General features: G+C 38.5%; 1 protein-coding gene across 3 annotated transcripts in view; it reads right to left on the bottom strand.

The window, feature by feature from the left end:
* Nucleotides 1-12,099, bottom strand: part of LOC110046018 (BAI1-associated protein 3-like) — a 31,786-nt gene extending 19,687 nt beyond the window's left edge. The window contains exons 1-7 of one of the 3 annotated variants that reach the window (XM_020751679.2): nucleotides 11,431-12,099; nucleotides 9,202-9,286; nucleotides 5,274-5,378; nucleotides 4,813-4,920; nucleotides 4,482-4,541; nucleotides 3,524-3,551; nucleotides 53-91 (exon numbers count right to left, since the gene is read on the bottom strand). In XM_020751679.2, the coding sequence (XP_020607338.2) occupies nucleotides 53-91; nucleotides 3,524-3,551; nucleotides 4,482-4,541; nucleotides 4,813-4,920; nucleotides 5,274-5,378; nucleotides 9,202-9,286; nucleotides 11,431-11,564 (559 nt within the window). In that variant the 5' untranslated portion in view covers nucleotides 11,565-12,099. Of the gene's footprint in view, nucleotides 1-52; nucleotides 92-3,523; nucleotides 3,552-4,481; nucleotides 4,542-4,812; nucleotides 4,921-5,273; nucleotides 5,379-9,201; nucleotides 9,287-9,849; nucleotides 10,097-10,795; nucleotides 11,221-11,430 lie in introns of those variants that run through there. The other 2 variants (XM_020751680.2, XM_089289601.1) reach the window with 2 other exon arrangements.
* Between the last annotated feature and the right edge of the window lie 8,925 nt (nucleotides 12,100-21,024).

The following is a 21,024-nucleotide window of genomic DNA, read 5'->3' as shown; positions in this document are numbered from 1 at the left end:
ACTTTTTAACCAATAAGATTTACATCTTAACCAATACGTTTTACATAATTACCATTTGCATCTTTTGCCTCCAGATGTCTGGCTTCAATAACTAAAAAATAACCAAATAAATTGGGTTGAATATTTGACCTCTCAAATGTAAAAACTAACACTCTAAAATCTTACCTGTCCAGCAATATCTAATTCTGAAATGCTTCAATAAAAAAAGAAAACTTTTTGGCGATTGTGTACAGAAATAAAAATACATCACAAGTAGAATATCAACGATGTTCTGAAGTACAATGACAGAGTCTTTTGTAACCTATGTGAATAATAAGATTAATAATCGTTCCATACTTAACTAGTAGTAATCGTAGATTAAAGAGAGCGTTCGAGTTTCAATAGGTTTGGTATGTTAAAAAAGCAAAAATTCTAGGGACAGCATTTTGTGCCTAAGCTGTTAGGTAGGCGTGAAATTGGTCTCCCTTCAGCAGGGGCAAAAACAAATGAATTGATCGCAAAGCACGTGCATACGAGAGGGTTTGTTCTCGTTTACACGTGTATTATGTAATATTAGTTACAACCGGTCAGTAAAAACCACGGACTACAGTCGGTAGGCCGCATTTAGTCCGCAGTCCGCGTTTTATACCTAAGTCCGTGTTTTATACTCAGTCCCTAGTCCGCAGTCCATGTTGTCAGATACTGACCATGTATTAAAATCGACACAAACGTTGCTTGTTCCGTCCGTATGCGAGACGACGTGCTTTTATTACCAAAACTAGGACAATTATTTTGTTTACGAACACGACTTTGAATCGCCTTGGCTTTGGGGTAACAGCTACAGGGCGTTTTCACTTCCGAAACAATGAAACGGAGAACATTTTGGTGTACCAAAGCAATCCCGTGGGATCGTTTCATATGCTAACACTTTCGTTGGGTTTATGCTACATATTTTGTGCACAGAAATCTGGGCCAGCGAAGTGAAACGACACATTTCTTCCTTTGATTTTGGTCGAAGAGAAGAGGGTACACAACACGCAGCCAAACTACGGCTTTCTGTTCGTACAAAAAGTCGTAGACATTTCGTGAAGACATGCCTGCAAGGTTTTTAAATGCCATTAACACTGACTTCGAACTTTAAATAAACAACTTATCCGCTACAGTCTACAATAAGCTGCCTCGACACTCGTAAGTCCGCAATATTGCACAACACTCGAAAGAAAGCACATGGACGAACATGGAGATGACGTCATTCGCCCCTGAAGAATTTTTTTGGGGGGTCAAACTGGTGTCAACAGAAAGATACATACACAGATCTCGAATTTTTCATTACCCGATTAGGACTGCGTTCTCTCGAACGCAATGAAGATTGAAAAACAAAGATTTCCAACTTGTTTCAGAAGAAAATCTATAGACAATGTTATGGTTTCCAAACAATTTTCAACATTTCAAATCATTACTGAAGACTTCAAAAGGTTTCTAAAGACCATTATCGTATGCAAAACTGTGCATTCCAATATACTTAAACTAGTAATAGTTATCACTAAAGCTGCCCCCGCTTTCTTTTATTTCTGCTGATTGAAAACAATAACAAATGTTATTTTTTTTGTAAGCTATATCACTCATACTGTTCTAGTAACCTAACTAAACCAACACATGTTTAACTCATTCTATCACATGATATTCTTTACATAATACTGTCACGAAGCATTGGTCACAAAAAGTACTTTCTGGAAAAAAAAAACAGGTTGCCTTCATGGAAACTAATTTTTCTTTGACAAAACTTTCACTCAGTGGAACTTAATAGGGGAAAAAGGTTGAAAAATTATAGCAAAACAAAACATTATGTCAAACTACCCTGCTGTTCCAATTTGATGCTGAAACAAACCATTTGTCTTGATATACGAGCAAACGTATCTCGAAAGCAGAACAGAAGTCAAGATTTTTTCCGAGACGTAAACAGAACGAGGTATCGCGTTACAGCCACCATATATGCAAACGAAAACGCTGCAAAACATTTACATTTGGATCCCTGCAAAGTCACCAAGCCGTCACATGAGTTCTTATGACGCCACGTAAGATTGCTCAATACAAATAAGCGATCCGAATAAACGAGATGCCAAAGGTAAAACTTGCGATCAGTAGGGTATTTAGCTATTTAGTTGCAATATTGAACCACACCGGCCTCGAATTTCTAGTATACTTCAGAATTTCTTACGATACCTTCTGACTTGTTTTTCTCCCAAAATCCATCTTCAGGATCTTTGAAACCGTTTTCAATTTGTTCTGGATCAGAATCTCGGTCATTTCGAAGCGTCTTCATTTGATCGCGCTAAAATCGTCATGCAGGCCATATTGTAATTGGAGTGTCTTTTTGGTCTTTTTGACCTTGAAATGCTGCTCGAAGATGGCGAAACGCGAACTCGAGGTTGGATGACCTTGAAATGCTGCTCGAAGGTGGCGAAGGTTGTAAGAACCTTGAAATACTGCTAAAAGATGGCAAAACGCGAACTCGTGGTTGCAAGAACCTTAAGGTCAAAAACGAAACGGTGAGATTTTTTACATTATCAACTTTTGATAAACACTATAAGATGCAACTTTTGGCAAAGTTTAAAAAAATTCTGTAGGTAGGGTTCAGCTTCAATTTTCGAAAATTTAAGGTGGCTCTGAACCCTACCAACAGAATTTTTTTAAACTTTGCCAAAAGTTGCGCCTTATCATGTTTATCAAAAGTTGATGTTAAATATAAAAAAAATTCACCGTGCCGTTTTTGAATTATAAGCCCCTAAAGCTGTAATTAAGGGTGGTTTTAGGAGGTCATAGTGTTACTATGGTAACCTATTGTGTCACGAAAATGATAACAACGTGTTCACCAGTGATTGGGCAGGTTTTTGATACCATGATTGTAGCATCAAGCGAAAAAGAGTGGTTATAACGACCCATCAAAATCCAAGTTTTTGAAACTGTTTTGAGCCACCTTAAAGCTGTTAGAAGATGGCGAAACTTGAGCTTGATAAAATATTGTCTGAGACCATCATGCGCCTAGTTTCATCAGATCGGGAACGCTTTGCATACTACCAACACATTTCTCACTTTTTTGAAATTCCTTGTATGTTATACACTCAGGGAATCCTAGGGTGCCTCCTCGGGTTTTGGCCTCTGGGCCAAAACCCTGTGGGGGCAAAAATTATGTGAATATCCTCACTTAAGCCACGGACCACATGGATTACATGTGTGAATGTAAACACCAAGTATGTAGCCTGAGCTGTCAGTACTCACCGATTTGATTTTATTCAAAAAGTCTATATTCTAAATATGGCTTTTTTATGTCTTAAGGAATTAGATATACATGTAAGTAACTCCTTACTCCAACAAAACCATGCAATGTGATAAAATCAATACATGTACACTACATGCTGAAAAAATATTTTAAGGGCACCAGCACAAACACCAAAAAAGAATGCATTTGCATTACTCATGACAAGTGGGTGTTGGTGAGAAGTTATTAATAACTAATCATTGCAGCATGTGAAAATCCAGTTACCTTCCACTTTCATCACACATGTTGGAGGCTACAAAGAAAATATAATGGCCTTGTAAGTGACACTGAAAAAGAGACATGCCTATAGCTTGTAGAACTCCTGGCTGGCTTCTTAATGTTGGTTTTTGACCTATTCGCATGCACATTCAGCATGAAGTCACTCAAGGTGTTGAGTAGCAAAGACTCCAAATTGTATTTAGCAAATAAAGAAGCCTAAGCCATGTATTACACTGTGGTAAAACACAATGGGCATTTGAGAACACGAGGGAAATGTAGAAGACACGAGCCACAGGCGAGTGTTTTCTACATTTCTTGAGTGTTCTCAAATGTCCGGAGTGTTTTATCACAGTTTAATACGTGGCTTAGGCTTCTTAATTTGCTTTATGATATAGTGGTAATGTGGCGAAAAACAGTAAAACACTCTATTTTTATGTTTTATCCTCTGATAAAACATGGGTTTTAGACCAATCAGAACATGTGCAGGGTCCTACAGTGCATCTATATTATAATGCTAGATAATACAGTGCTTTCATTGAAAAGTCTTGTTCATTTGTGATAAAATGTGAAGCACAAATAACCCAAAAATGTTTTCCCAGCGCTTGAAGCACAGTCAAGTCTCTTGAATGCTTTCAGCCCAGTTGCTGTGATGACATCACTTGCAGTCAGGCTGCACATTGCATGCACGGTTGTGAACGTAAAATTTACAAGTTTAAATGTCTGTAGAAACACAGAGATTTATCAATCAACATAATTTTTTCTCTGAAGTACAGTATTTGGAAAACTATAGCTGCAATAGATTTTATTACAGGGAAAAAATATTTTGGGTTAGTGGCAGTCAAGTATTATATAGAATTATTACTTTCACAGTAAATTTAAACATGCTCACACGACATGAATCTTCTTTGCACAGTTCCTGATGATCTCTTACTTGGAATTTACAAAAAATCCAAATAACACTCACTTCCCTTTCTTTTGTCTTTGCATAGAGAGTTCTGTGTGTCTCCTCTGATATGTTGAGGGCCTGCCAAAACATTCAAAAATGATAAGTAAAAAATTAGCTTTTAAGTTACTAAAACTTTTGGGGCCAAACATCTGGCCTCACAAAGAAAATATGGTCATAAGCAGTCACCTTTATTTTTTTTTTTTAGTTTTAAGGGCAGTAATTATGTATTGAATATCCCTAAAAAACATAGGCAAAGTGAGCTTTGAACAGTTAACTGTTAAGCATTATGTACATGTAAGTCGACAGGTGTGTAAAAACTAAATGTACTAACACTGAACACAATGCTCACCTCCTGAGCGTACACAAATAAATCTCCTGGGGAGAGGTCCACTGTCTTGTCTTGTGCTCCAAGCTGGTGTATCACAGTGTATAGCAGTTCACAATACAGTGCAGCCCGCTAAAACAAGACAAAAGAATGCTTGAATTAAAACAAAGTCCATGCCTGTAAAGGGAGCCTACAATGAAGAAGTGGAGGAGGGGTGGGTAGGATTCAGGGTCTGTAAATTAAACATAGTAAGAACGATATGTGCAGGGGTTTCATTAAGGGCTGGGCACCAGGCAAATTGACCGGCTACGAGGACAATTTTGCCCTGCTGGTTTGACCATCTAGCAGAACATTTTTCTTACAAAGAAGTTCAGTTCTAATTGTTTTGCCCACCTATTAAAACCAGTCACCCTCCTGCAGGAAACGTTAATGAAACGCCTGATGATATACAATGTAGCCAATATGACCTGCCGAAATACATGTACCTGTTTGTCATTCAATGTTGGTTCAGTTTCAACTGATGACAACACCTCTGCATCACATCCTTCATCTTCTTCTCTATGGTTTAAGTTTTCGTCAATGACAACATCCTAAAAGACAGGACCTTATGAGCATTTTAAACCCTTTTAATTCTTCATATACCCGAGAATAATAAACAACTAATAATACCAAGTATTCTTGATTCTCAATTTCAGTAACACTGAATAACATAGATGATCACAGAATCACAAGACAAAAATGCATGATCAAAATGAGAGTTAATAAAAAAATTGTTTAAAAACAATTATAAAACAATAGTTTAAATCACAGAGGAATAGAAGTTCAGTGGAACCCAATAATCTGGTCACCATCGGGCCACAAAAATCTGGCCATATTAACAGGGTGGCTGAATTAAAGGGGTTCTTTAAACAAGTGAATGACTGAGAGCTTTTTTGCAGGCCAGAATAAAGTAGCTGTAATAGCAAGGTGGCGCTATTAACGGGGTAGCCATAAGGCGGGTTTCCAATTTAGCAATAAATGTTCTTTCAGAAAAAGAGCTTTGCAGAACTGGAGTCGGCCTTTGTGTTTAAACTTGGATAATGTTCTTTTATGAGTAGCATCGCATACATGTATACAAGGATGTACAAAAAATGTTGTAATATTCCTAGAAGCCATTAAGGTCAGTAACTTGTCTAAGCAACACAAAATTGTGCTCAAAACACATGCTTGAACCAACATGCACACACTCTAGCTTTGTCATGTGACCATTGTTTATAATCCTGGATGTCCACAACACACCACAAATGTTATCCAAGTTTACACACACAGCCAGTCACAATAATAATCAATAAATAAATACATTTATTACATGGCTGTGTCTCACAAGGACTGGGAACTACCGAATTCACGAATTTGATTGGCTGAGATCGATATTGACCATGGTCTAGATTTTCCCATCTAGACCGGCATCTCGACCGATTTCATTTTGCTGAGAAAAAGTTGCAAACTAAATACAAAAATATTGACTATTGCCAGTTTTCACATGACATCACTAAAATTCAAACTACAAAACTATTGATCTTCCTGAGATTTTACTTTAATGATGTATAAGAGCAGCTGAAAACTAATATTCATAGAAATTTTTGCACCGAATGGGTTCTTGGTTTTGTGATAGACTACGCTTGAATTTCTAAACTTTTGCGTGACGCGGCATTTACATGACAGCGAAGAGAGCTGTAATGTTGGTTAAAAAAGTGACTTATTGCGAGGAATTTGGCTATCTGAACAATTCTTGTATCAGAAGAAGTATTATTTTAATGTTTTTGAGTTCCTCGAGGGACAAATGCACACTTTTGTAGCAAAACTCAAATGTGGCTAAATATCATTTAGGCAAGGTTAAACTCGAGCAAATGCAGCCAGCTAGCGTGCCCATCCAGCTAATATCATTTAGGCAAGTTAAATATGAGCTTATGCAGCCAGCGGTTTCCCCGTTTGGGAGTATGTGACCTGTGGGGCAGCCTTCAGGAGTTTTGCAGGGGTTTATGGTTCATTGCATAATTGTTGTAGTGTATTCTGCTGATTGTTGTGGATCAGTTGCACTGCTTTGCTCGCGAATCATTGCGGATTCTTGCACCCGCTCCTCCTTCCGTTTTGTTCTTGGTCAGGGTAAGTATTCTTCAGGTAAGTAGTTTCCACTGAATTTCTTTCAGTGTGACGGTGCTGGTTAGCGGACGCTCATTGGGTGGTTCCTGCTTTCCAGGGTTGCCATGGATACCTCCTAGCGGCTTATGGCTTTGGCACCCCACTAACCTTTAAGGCACCAGCTCCCAAGCTCATCTATTTGTGATGAGTTTAATGACAGATGTTTCTGTTGGTTTCTGGCCGCCATGTTGGTGCCCATCCGGATGGGCACCAGCATGGCGTCTCCACACAAATCTCTATAAATTTAAGTAAAAAGTTTTTCTGCATATCATGGATAAGAAAAATTGTTGTGACCTGAATCTTGGCGAGAGTCTTGGCATATTTACCTTCTTTCTTTTCTCAGATTCTGGACTTTATCTGTTGAATGGTTTTGATTTTTATTTTGATCAATTTTTTATGGCGTGACACTGAAAACCACCAATTTTCTTCCAAAATGTTAGTTCCAGAAAATATCCATATTAAGGAAGTGTGAAGCCTGATGAGGAAAAAAAGTAAAGAGGACGAGTTTGGCAGAATTAAGTTCAGCTCATCGCAGTTCGCAAGCAAAATGTCAACTAGTACAAACCAGTTACATTAAAGGAATTAATTTTTTCTTGTTTGCCATATACAGTCAAATCTGTATATAACGGTCACCCTTGGGAAATGGCCAGGTGACCGTTATATACAGGGTGACCTCTGTACACAGGTTTCCTTTAAACTCCCCTGGAGGTCAATAAATAGCATTTTTATGTGCAAATAATCACTCAGTTTATGTTTTGTTGACAATAATGAGTAACAGCAACGTAATAAACACGATAAAAAATTCCCATAAAATATCCGTGGTGTACTTTTAGGGAGGTGTAGTAAAAGTCTATTGGAAGGTAATAAAGACTCAATGAACAACGTTTTTAAGTGGAAAATCACTCAATTTACATTTATTGACAGCAATTGTAAACAGAAACACAATAAACACAACAAAAATACCCATAAAATGTCTGTGGTGTACTTTAAGGGAGGTGCAGTATACTTTGATCTAAGTTTCCTTGTAGGAAAAGCTTTTAAAGTAACAATATGGATTTCAAGAAGAAAAGAAAGCGGTTATAGTTTTCTGATATTTCGGAGCTTGAAGCTTGATTTCATGTACATGTAGTATGTCTTTGACTTTACTCAGTGCAAAAGCAAGTTCTTCATGTCCATAGTCTTTCAGGCGAGCTGATGTCGAGCACTGTCTTGGTCCAATGTTGTGTTGTTACAGTTACAGTAACTATTGTTTGAAAGTGTCGGCACTTTAATGTTACGTGCCGCAAGCAGGTGACAGACATGGGCCATGACCTGTATTAGTAGTTGTGTTTGGTACTAATATTTGTATTTTGTGAGACCCCTGCCTTGGTGGCTGCTATTTAACAAGCTGATGAATAAAGCTTATCATTATTTGTTAATCGTAACCCAATTTCGTGACCATTATATACAGGTAAAAGATAATGAAATTGTGGATTCAGGAAGCCTAAAGGGTTACCAGGTCCGTTATATACAGGTGACCGCTATACATGTATGCAGGTCATCTTAACAGTAGATATAAGGGACGATTTTTGGGAAGTTGTTTAGTGACCGATATACACAGGGTGACCGCTATATACAGAGCCGTTATATACAGGTTTGACTGTAATAAACATCTTATTAACATCGCTTAGTCGATCTGTATGTGAGAATCTTGACCTCGGTCGTGTGTACAGACCTCACTGCGTTTGGTCTGTACTCCCGACCTCGGTCAAGATTCTCCCATACAGATCTCCTGCTAGGTTAATAAGAGCTAATTATTATATGGCTGTGTCTCACAAGGACTGAGAACTACCGAATTCATGAATTTGATTGGCTGAAATCGATATTGACCGCGGTCTAGATTTTCCCATCTAGACCGGCATCTGTAGACCAGTTTCATTTTGCGTTGAAAAAGTAGCAAACTAAAATACAAAAATGTTCACCATTTTCTTTTATTTTCTTCTCAATCATTTATGGAAGTGCCAAAAAGCCTGATGACAAAAAAAGAAGTAAAGAGGACGAGCAAATTTCGGAAGGTTTAAGTTAAGCTCATCGCCATTCACTAGCAAAATGTCAGCAAACCAGTTACATGAAATGAATTAAAGTTTTCTTCTTTGCCATATAATAAACATCTTATTAACTGAGCTAAGTCGGTCTGTATAATTATGTCATCATTGCAGAGGGTGACTCAGTTTGGACCAGTGATCTCCTCACCTGAATCTTTTGGCTTTCTGTCAACTTTTCAGCCTGCTCCAGTGAAGTAAACTTCTCAAAAAAGTTGCCATCAAAGTTTTGAGCTCTAATAAATGACAGAGGTACATGGCAAAATTATCCAGAATGTTCCATACAAAACTGAAACAACGTACATGTACAGGTATATATATGCATGTCGTGATTTAAGTTTGCTTTTCAGCAGTTTCTCTACAGGACATGCCCCACAGTCTAAGACCATAATAAACTGCTGTTCAATACATGCCAGCTTTGCTTCATCTAAAGCCTATGAAAACAATATTATTTATTTACTATAATTGGTTAAAAATCTCAGCAAATGCCAAGTACCAAAAGCGGCAGTTGGAAATATTTCCTAAATAGCATTAAGATCTCGCCTCTTGTTAGAAAAATAAGAAACAATGGCCCACACATGCAAATAGAACATTTCAGGAACTACTGTTAATTAAATGTGAATTATTATTATTTTTTAAACTTTGAAATTTCTTGCATTTTCTTGTCATATAGATATTGTTGAAAGATGTGTTATTCTCATATGCACTGTACTGTGAGTACCCCATTTCCGAGCTGTTTCTTGTTCCTGTGTGAAAATGAGTTTTTTTAAAAAACAATTCATACGAAAATCTCTGTCACCTGTCCATTGTGCAGTTCCAGAAAATATCCATACTCTCCCTGACAGAAGGGATTGGAATTTCCTGAGGGGGTGAGGGTTCTGGAAGACCAAAAAATGTAAAGAAATATATGAAGTTTAATTGGAATTTCCAGAGGGGTGAGGGGTCTTAAAAAAATCCCTTCTGTGGGGGAGGTATGGATATATTCTGGAACTACACATTGATTTGAAAATATACAAACAAAAATTAATTTTCAAATGAAAAGTTGTGCACAAGTACTTGTTTTGAAACAGAGGGAAAAGGAGACAAATGGAAATGGCTATTTACTTCTTTCCTTCACAAAAGACAGAAATCCAAAGGGCATCAAGCAAAAATATTGATAAATTAAGGTAAAGCACTAAATTTGTTTCTTTTCACATTTAAATGGTCCAAAAATGAAATGATATATCAATTCAACGCTGACAATATATCATAGATACAAAGGGATATGTATGGTAAAATATATCGAAATAACAACAATAACAATAAATAAACAATAATAAAAATCAAAGTGGCTATGCCAATTCAACCTGAACCGGGAAAATGATGTAAGCGGAAAATTAAGGACTCTACAGTTCCCTTAGTAATTGAGCGTAAGTTTAAACTTTAGTCAATAAATGTACTTGCTGCAATCCAAGAAGTAATATAAGTTCAGTCGATACTCGAATCAAAAATCACAAATGTAATACTCCATGTCAAGTGTGAGCCTTGTACACCATACAGGGACATTAATCAATTATTCTTGATCTTAAAAGTTGTGGTCTTACAAGCTGTAGATAAGGTTCAAATGATTTGTTCAAAGCTAACATTAATCCTGAAAGGCCAAAACATAAGCCATTTAATTCATGACATTTGGTGCTATCTTTTAACCTTATCACAAAGCTTAAGAATATAAAAAATCGTTGTTATTATCCATGATTTTGTCTTACCGTTCATACGGTGTTTGACCATCCAAATAACAAGCTCGATACTGTGTAGACAGTTTTTGACAGAGACCGAGTTTTCGTGATTTTCGCAGACGCTCTCGTTGTTGACGATTTTCGCCCGCGTCTTCGGAAGACATTTTATAACTGGGTCTGGTTACAATTAATTATTTGAAGTCGCTGAACTTCCCACATGCCATATTCTTCTCTGCAATAACGAGGCGTAGAACATCACAGGCTCACCCAGGCTCACAGATATCTTAATTTTGATTGCATACATGTAGCTAATTTGCATTCCAATGAGCGCGTTGTCGGTTGATCTTTTAACCCAGAGCGTTTTAAGAAAATGCAAATAATGCAGACAGCTGTGTTTTTTCAGAGCGTCATTTTCACGAACAATTTACATTAGTGACGTGCAATACAATATTTACAGTGTTAAAAGCTCACAGCTTCCACAATTTCTCGAAATTATTCAGGTCACTCGGGCGTCACGTGCAAGACAATGGACGTTCGTTAACTTGGTTGATTTGTAGCAAACACTGAACCAAAACTGTCAGGTCAGAAAACAAAATTAAAATAAAAACTATGGCTAAAGCTATAAATGTAGATAACTGCAACGCACTAAAGAAAGAGATACTGACCTTTCGCTGGAACTTAACTTCTCCGCAGTTCCCTGGGCCGTTTCTATGAATTGCGCGTTCGTCTCGGCACTCGACTCCTTTCTCCCGCGTTTTTTACTCCATTTCCCTTTAACGAACTTCAAACGTGCAGCCATCGGTTATGAGACTAGACGCGACCTTTCTTGCCTAATTTCTAGTTCTGATCATGAATGTTGAGCCAGAGTGCGAATAACTGGTCAAACATTCTCGATTATATTAAAGTCCAATAGTTCGTACGTGACACAAATAATGTTGTCACGCTTTATCACACCACGCTGACTATAATCTCTGCATTGTAAGTGTGGTTCAATCAAAATGATTTTGACTAATTTCTTCCAACCATCTAGCAGCAGTAGTTTGACCGCTAAGCGCAGTAAGGTGAGCTTGACATGCTTTTAGAGCTTTCCAAAATTGATTCTGACAGATGCGTCAGAGCGCGTATCAGTTGACTACTACTAGCGAATCCAACGGTGTGATCCCATTTCTTGAGTACTTACAATTTCAGAGAAAAAGACAAAATCATACCGAGGCCTAAACTGTGAACTGCATGCGAGGCATTACCAGGAATTCTGGCGCATTTTTGCGTTCGCAGAACGAAGTTCATAATCTTGCGTTTCCTGTGGCTTCAAGGGTACTCTTTTGAGACTTTCTCGTCGAACGTCTGCATTCTGCGCCAATGAATGGCGTCATATGTCATACGTCATATGCGCAAAGACTGTCGCGCATCTTATGGTTGACCAAAATATTTGGTTTGAGGCCGCTTATGGCAAGCCGTTTGTAGCAAAATTCAATCCTTGCAATATATGTTTAATCCTTTAAATAATGGTTTTATTTAAACATATAAAAAGGCATTCAATCCAATGGCTAATAAAATTTTTGGTTCAATTCAATCTTTTAATTATCATGATTCAATCCAATACCTGGAATATTGATTCAATCCAATACCTAAAATATTGATTCAATCCAATACCTGGAACATTGATTCAATCCAATACCTCGAATATTGATGCAATCCAATACCTCGAATATTGATTCAATCCAATACCTCGAATATTGATGCAATCCAATACCTGGAATATTGATTCAATCCAATACCTCAAATATTGATTCAATCCAATACCTCAAATATTGATGCAATCTTCCTGGGCCGAGCGCGGCCAACAAGAACGAGAGTAACTGAGCACTAGAGAGCACTGAAAACATGGCGGGCGAAGGAGAACTAGATTTAGAAGTTGAGTTTCCTAAGTTTGTTGCAGACATCTTGGAGAAAACGGAAATAATTTTTCAGAATTTGACTCAGAAGTTGCAGAAGTGCACGCCGACGTTCTTGATCAAACCATTAGTCTGCTTAGGTAAATGAGGCAGTGCTACAACCGAGACATAAGGGACACGGAAAATTTAGATTCCATTACTGCCGCTTTTGTAGATGTAAGTTAACCAATTTTTATGTGACAAACATATTTGTTTATTAAAAGCTGTGTGTGCTAGCTTTTTCTGGCAAATAACATAAACTGTGGCAAATTTTGCTACCACATTGGTCTTCGGTATTGTGCATATTTCTGCTGTCCAATCATTACTGGCACACTAAACTTTGAACTGTAAACAAAATTTTTGCTGTGCCGTGTGCACAGTCAAACACGTTTCTCACAAAAACTGCTTGTGTAAACCTGGCTTTAAGTTATTTTTGAAATAAGAACCTTTACATTTTACAAGACAGCAATCATTGAACATTGGGATGTGTTTTACGTTTTGCAATGTTGTTGTCTCATGTTTTGCATTATTTAACCCACATGTGGTACTTCTTTCCTAAAAACGATGTTTTTCTTGATATTCTATGATAAACATGGCACCAATTTGTTGTGAATATTATCGGGTACCCAGGGCTCAAGGCTAACACTACTGCCAACTAGCCACACATTTCAATTTTGAATAGTAGATTTTTTGCACTTTCACTAGCCATTGTGACAATCATGATGGAATGGAGTACTGGTCTACTGGATGAAAACAAAATTGAGAATTATCCTGACAAAGTAAAACTGATTGAAGAGAATAGAAACTAATGAAAACAGGGAAACTATGAGTGGATTTCATGGAAATAATTGCCTTAATAAGCATATGATAAATATTTAACTATTAAAGGGAGATAAAAGAAAATGACAACACTGATAAAAGTACATCAGAGATTGAACATAAGCATATTCAAGAAAAGCAGGATTCATGTTTGTGGGAGTGAAATTTTCTTAGTGATTATTATTAACATTTTAGGTGCAACAAGAAATGTCCAAGATTGACCACCACTCTTGCAAAAAAGTCAGTGAAGCTGTGTATGAAAAAGGCTGGCTGGTGCAAAGTTAGTTTTGGCTAGTGACATGAGTCCTGTTAGTAGCCATTACGCCAGTGCACCAAGAAGTTAGTCTTGTGTCCTGGGTACTTTTGAAAATAAGATAACAAATTAACCTTGCAACATTTTAACATCTGTTTTGATAAGTACCTGAAAAATCTACAAGGCGGAGTAGTGCACATGGCAGTTATCAAATGCCCTGATTTCTCTTCAGTTTAGTTGTGTTGCTAGAAGTTAGGCATTCTGTAATTCAAGCAGTTTCTGAGTTTTGTATATCAATGAAAAGGAAGATGAGAAAATAATTTACTTGACACAGGGTGAGGTTTTCTGTTGTGAATTGAGTTGCAAAAATACTTTAAGGGCCATAATCTCCTTTACCCAGCCCACACACATGTAGTATTATGCAATTGTCAGTTGCCAAGTTTAACTGTCGCTAGTTCTAGAGCCTCTTGGAAGATGTCTACTTCCATTTGACTTGATTATCTTAAGGGATCTAGCCTTTCCAATACAAATGACTGCACTGAATCAAGTTGTCCCAGGTCAATTTCTTCAACTACAACATTGTTATCACTGTCCAATGGAGTTGGACCATCAGGATCATCACCATAGTATTCAAAATCATATGACTTTCCATTTGAAAGGGGGTTTTCAGGCTGCATCATGTGATTAAGCCACGTTTGGTATGGCAACCAGTTTTTTTTTTCTCTTCTTACATTTTGGTGGTTGAAAGCTTCAGTGAACTGCAAAGAGCAAGGTTTATCCTTGGTTGAAAAATAAATGTAAGGTGGAAAGATGCACTGAATTATCAGTGTCCAGGATGCCTGACAATTCCATACTACAAAAAGTGTAAAAGTACAAGTGGGAAGCACAACGGAAACATCCCTCCATAATCTTTCAATTCGTTGGTTGTGTTCATGGCCCTGCAGTGAAGCTGCCCCTCTCCTCTCTTCTAACCTGCTCCATTGTATCGCACACACCAACGTTTTCAACACCATGATCTACTCGTACTCGAAGGCCAAAATTCTCCGTCTCTCTTAACGGCACCCAGAAACAATTCAAGAACTGTTTCTGCTTTATTGTTGGCACTACATTTCAAAAACGTTATTCTCCGAGAAAATCCGTCTATACAGCCGTGAATTAGTATTTTCCATCGGATCAGAGAGTGATGTCCATCCAGATGTCAAAGCGAATTTACGCACCCCATCTCAAGACAGTATTTTGGGGATCAAATTTTGCTAACCTTTCTCTTATTCTTCTCTGTTGAACCCGTAACCCAATGGTGTTGTAATCGGTTGACGGTAACAATCGTAAAATAACGAAACAAACAACGAAGTAACTTAAACGGTTCCAAGTTGTACGTTTATTCTCCTCTCGATGACGGTATGCGAATATATGCTTACAACACGATCTCGATAATACGACAGAACAAAACAAAAGGCTCAAAATACAAAATCTCGTATTACATGTCAATTGTTAACTCTGGTAACACAACATGTCACGGTCATGCAACTATTAGTCTCTTAACAAATGGACTTAAAGAAACCTGCAATGAAATTATATCCATACTCTTGAATGATTTCGGTTCCTTATCAGGTAAGCTGTCGAAACCCCTCATATCTTCTAAGCCATACTCTGTCAATCTTCTGTGAATTGTCCATCTCCACACTCCAATCATCTTTGTTATCGTTGTCCAGATGAATCCTAGTCCTCAAAGTTCCTCGAGCACCTCAACAGGAATTTTAAGAAATGGTCTTCCATGATTTCGTCCTTTTTCGCTTTCTATCGTAATGGAATCCGCAGTAGAACTTCGGCGTGCGCTTCTGCAACTTCTGAGTCAAAATTCTGAAAAATTATTTCCGTTTTATCCAAGATGTCTGCAAGAAACTTAAGAAACTCAACTTCTAAATCTAGTTCTCCTTCGCCCGCCATGTTTTCAGTGCTCTCTAGTGCTCAGTTACTCTCGTTCTTGTTGGCCGCGCTCGGCCCAGGAAGATTGCATCAATATTTGAGGTATTGGATTGAATCAATATTTGAGGTATTGGATTGAATCAATATTCCAGGTATTGGATTGAATCAATATTTTAGGTATTGGATTGAATCAATATTCCAGGTATTGGATTGAATCATGATAATTAAAAGATTGAATTGAACCAAAAATTTTATTTGCCATTGGATTGAATGCCTTTTTATATGTTTAAATAAAACCATTATTTAAAGGATTAAACATATATTGCAAGGATTGAATTTTGCTACAAACGGCTTGCCATAGCCGCTCGAGGTCCGTACGTCCTGACCGAGGAGCCGAATATAGGGACTTTAAGCAACGACAACGCGGACGGCAACGGGAGCGCCATAAGATCAGGGAAAAGTCAAAAGGTCCACTGCGCATGACTGGCGGGAAACAAGTTGACGTTCTGCGTTCGGGCCCGACGTGAGTGAAGCTCATTTCGCGTTGTCTGAAAACGTGAGTTTTCGCTTTCGTTTCCTCTGCTGTGTCAACGCTAAATAACCCGTCTTACTAATTTCGAGGAACTTTAATGCCTGTCTTCTCTTGTTATGTGAGATATTTCATTTTAAAGAAACGTCGAGAAATCTGAAGCGAACTCAAGCCAGTCGGCGAACATGTGAGTACCGTGAAATATCTTTTTGAAAGCTTATGTAAATAAAGACAACTTACACGAATTTCAATCGAAATTTTTCCTTTCAAGAAGTACTCAAATGTCAAATGGCTCATTATGGGGAAATTCTAACACATTTAGAAGGGTAGACACCATTAAAACTTGCGTAGCTGTTTCCATTTTCAGTCGTGAGATCAGTGGTTTACGTAGATCTTTATCAATCGGCACACGGATTTGTCGCGCCGGTCTGATTAAACATCTGCTGATAATAAGTTCATTTACTTCATTGTACAGCTCAGCGAGAAGGGGCAAGTTGCGTTTGTGGAAGCGAAATTCAGACCGGCACTCGTCGTCTGCAACCATAAGGTTGGTCGAGATCATTCGACCGGTTTAAATCGTACAAGAGGAGAAGTTCGTCATCGTTTAACACACCTTCATCGTGATTATCAAGAGTTGATTGCGAACTTCTTTCAATGAAGTCATCCTAGTTCATCCTGATAAACAGAGGACGAATAATGTCAATAAGCTTGACAGAGCGGAAACCGCGGTTTCCGACGGTGCTGCTTAATGTTTGTGAATTCCCGCCACAACGGCCTTCTCTCCCCAGCCTTCTCACAGGTTTCGGCGTCCCCGTCGCCGTCCGCGTTCCCGCTGCTTAAAGTCCCTATTTCCTCGAGGTCCGTACGTCCTGACCGTGGGCCAAATATTTTCCCGTTCGGCCCTCCCATTCAGTCAATACGTACATATTATGTGCGTTGGCTCTTGGGCTGGCGTTATAAATAAATAAAACACTTTAATAGCTGACACAAGTACTGGTAACCCAGTAGTTTACATTGTGGGCTATATATATCTTCGCTACACAGTGCTGACGAGTCCCAAGAAGGACGAAACAGCTGTCCACTGTTGCGATTCTGCTTTATCGGTTCTTGTCATGTTGGTGTCTCGAAAACGTCTTTCACGTAGTTTCAGCCTTGCAGTCTGTTGTTTGAAAATTTGAAGCACGAAATAATGTAAATATTTTTGTTGAGTCTACGGAAACTGGCGCCATCATGCAACGTATAAACAAATCGTGGTTTATACAAGAGACCTCTTCATTGGCATGGACTTTGACACTGTGATATATCTGTCTGTAAAACCTCGGTTGTTGATGAAAAATGTTAATATTAGCAATAGACAGAGGTTTAAAGTCAGTTAATGAAATCATTAAGGCATAAATATTAAAGTGAATCTTTCATTGATTACTACTAGCAATATGAACTAGTCCGTGGAAAACGAAGCGTGTTAGTCACGAGATTTTTCCTTTAGTACTGATGCCCAGGTGGGGATACTCCCAGAAAAGTTGGGTGGGGGTGCCGGTGTGCGGCCCACTTCCCAAAACACTTACCCTATTTACGACCAAAATCTGCGAATTTTGCTACCCTATTTATGACCTGGCCAAAAATTCGATACCCTATTTAAGACCGTTGCGGCTGACACAGTTGCCCTAACCATAAGTTATGAAGGGCTTTTGTTGATGCGGGTTGAAAAACCCTACCCTTTGGGGCCGCACATACCTATGTAGCCCCTATAAGTGAGTGCATCCCCCCCCGCGAGTACTGACAGTTTAGATACTTTTAAATTTTCTTATTAGCTACACGCTCTTTGTGGAAATATGTTTGCTTTCTTTTTATTGCATAGCTGACGGGGAAAGTGTGTTTAAAGACTCTTTAGATAAAGTTTACCGAGTACCTGCATACTTCAGTTGGTCACGAGACTCCCCCAAAATACTTTACTATATCTTTGTTGATTTCTACAAGCAAGTAAAAGTTCTTCTCGAGTTTCGCTTGTAGATGAGGGCGTAGGGGATTATTCAGCCTGCGAGCAGGCTCACATTGGAGCACAAACGCGCGCAGCGTAGCCGCGAGCACGAAATTTAGCGGCGAAGCCGCGAGGCGAGAAAGTGGGCTCACTTTCTTGGTGCATCTTCACCAGACTCCTTCCCACCGGATCGCTCTGCTCTTCGCCGCTCGCGCGCGTGACTCAAAAGTGAGTCTGTTCGCAGGCTAGGGCTTATTAGAAACCGAAAAACCGCGCAAAGAATCGCCCAAAACCGCAAAACCGCAATAAATTTCTTCCAAAACCGAAATAAAATCTCTCACTGACAAAGTTTTGGTAGGCTTCAGAATCTCTCTTTCTGTTATTTAAGACGGGTCCTTCTTAACTATAGATATAGAGAAGTTGCTAAGGGATTGCTGAAGACGATATTTAGAGGGCAGCTATTTTGGAGCGTTTTGCAGTGCTAAATGGTGAATTTTATACGAGGGAAATTTTGCTTTGAAAAAAAAATTTAGTTCCACCTGCGTAACTAGTGCCAGTCCCAAACCGCGCGTTAAATTTCAATTCCCTAAGACTTGGAAAAAAAGAGGAATAGTTCCGATATTTCTGATGAATCAGAAATAACTTAGCCTTCTTTAAAACCGTAGTATGGAATTACTGCTTACGGGTAAAAAAGGAAAGCTACCGTAGAAAGTCTGTTAATACGGGTGTTTATTACCTAATAACTTTTGTGATAATGCGAGTTTCATAAACCCATACGTAGCATTAAGCGCGTGGACGTTCTTAATCTATTGACACTAATTTAAAGTTTCGGAATTAGATGCCTTTCACGTTGTAGGCTTTTTTCTATTGTGGTCACGTAACTGGTCAAATATGGCCATTGAAATTTTTGCAGGACTCTTTAATGAAACAAACCTGTGTAAAAAGCTTATCCTTCGGAGTTCTGGTTTTCAAAATATGACAGTTGGAAACCTTCCTTAGCAACAAATTCCTGACTAAATGGTAGTTAAGAAGAACCCCCCTTAAGACAGGGGTCTACACGAAGGCCGTATATGGTTTTAATGCAAATATCTCGTTGACGTTTCAAGCAGTCAAGAATCTCTCTGCTCATCCCACATATCTATGTTTTGGGCTGTTTTGTGAATGTTTTGGTGATTTTTAGGTATATTTGGAGATGAATAGTTTTTCTCAAAGGATTAGTAAAATTTATGGAAATAGGAAATTTGAGGATTTGGTGTTGTTTTAAATCAGAATTTGAAGTTAAAAATTGGTAGACGTACACCAAACAGTTGTCCACCAACCTGGGGTGCCCTTTCGGTGGCGTTCAACTGTCTGGTGGTGTTCCATAACCTTTTTTTTCCTTTTAATCCCTCTTTAAACTTCCTAAAATTTCACTTAAATTCAGGAAGACCTCCGCCTAAAGTTTTATACGTCTAAACTTGCTTTACTTTCCGAAGTTCTTTCTACGCATTCCCTCGTTAGTGCAGAAGTCATCGTAGTCTAAAAATTTGCTTATGTTTTTGTAAATCGGCTCCACAGACGGTCGTCGATAAAACCGGGAAGATGGAACATTCTGAAACATTCCGGAACATTCCGGAACATCCCGGAACGTCGAATAATTATGATAATTATGAAAAAAATAACAATATAACACAAAAAAAGAAGGAAAACGAAAATGATTTTGTGATTTTAGATAATTTTTGGTTAAAAGAAACACCACATTCTAAAGTTGCTTTTTGGTTGCCAATGTCAGAATTTTCATTTATGCAGGCACAATGGCAGCCGTACTTTACAACCAAACTACTTAGTTTACAACCAAGCAAACAGTCTCTCCTTTGCTGTTATTCCACGTGAACGGAGTTAGTGAGCGCAATGTTAAATGGCAATAGAGCCATAGAAACCCGATGGCCCACAGTCTAAGGTCAAAGTTCACAAGATCTTATCCCAACCGCGTGATATTTGAGAAATAGTATTTTGCTTTGATGTGATCTTTAGCTTTTCATAGTCTGCTTGGCAGCCGCTTCGACCCAAATAACGGCTGCTAAAGAGACTACGCTTCTCATGCATTCCTGTAAAAGAAAGTATGGGTAGAAAGCTATATAAGAGGTCCCTTGGAATTGCAGCGTAACTGTAGGGTGTAGCTTCCTTGGCAAAACTAGAAAAACCGTAAAATGCATTACGGTAAAAATCCGAAAAACCGCCATTTTTTTTTTTTTTGACAAATTCGAAAACCAAAGAATGAATTGGAGAGAAGCCGCAAACCGCACAAGACACCAAAACCGAAAAACCACAGTTTTTAAGTGCGAAAACCGAAAAACCAAACAAAAAATTGGCCAAATCCGCAAAACCGAAATCCCGACGACCCTTTCTTGTACTACACTTGCAGATGAAACTGGATGAAAAGGCACAAACTTCAGAGGATGAACCTTCTCACCAGGAATCGAAACAAACGATTTCAAATTGACTCGTTTTGCATTCGAGGTGCATCAGAAATTTAGGGGTGGCGAATGGTAAATGCGAGACTTTGCGAGACGGCGAGACACGCGTTTTTGTTTGCGAGCCCGAGACATTTTGACCATTTAGATTGCGAGACCGAGACTTCAAAGTGTTTTGAGTGCGAGCGCGAGACGTTCAGACTCTGAAAATTCGAGCCCCAGGTTTAGTTGAGAGGTAGATTGAGCGTGTACAGCCTTAGGTCAGCTTCTTGGAACTGACTGGAACTGGAAATCCGATTATAACACACTACGTTATGATATCCTAGAGAAAAATGACTGTTTTTCTGGCGCCAAAGCGGACGTTGCG

This window comes from Orbicella faveolata, unplaced genomic scaffold (genome assembly GCF_042242905.1).
Source record: "Orbicella faveolata isolate gen_17 unplaced genomic scaffold, um_ofav_v1 contig_2, whole genome shotgun sequence".
Lineage (NCBI taxonomy): Eukaryota > Metazoa > Cnidaria > Anthozoa > Scleractinia > Merulinidae > Orbicella > Orbicella faveolata.
Note: the sequence above shows the minus strand (reverse complement) of the source record. Positions and strands in the feature narration are given on the sequence as shown.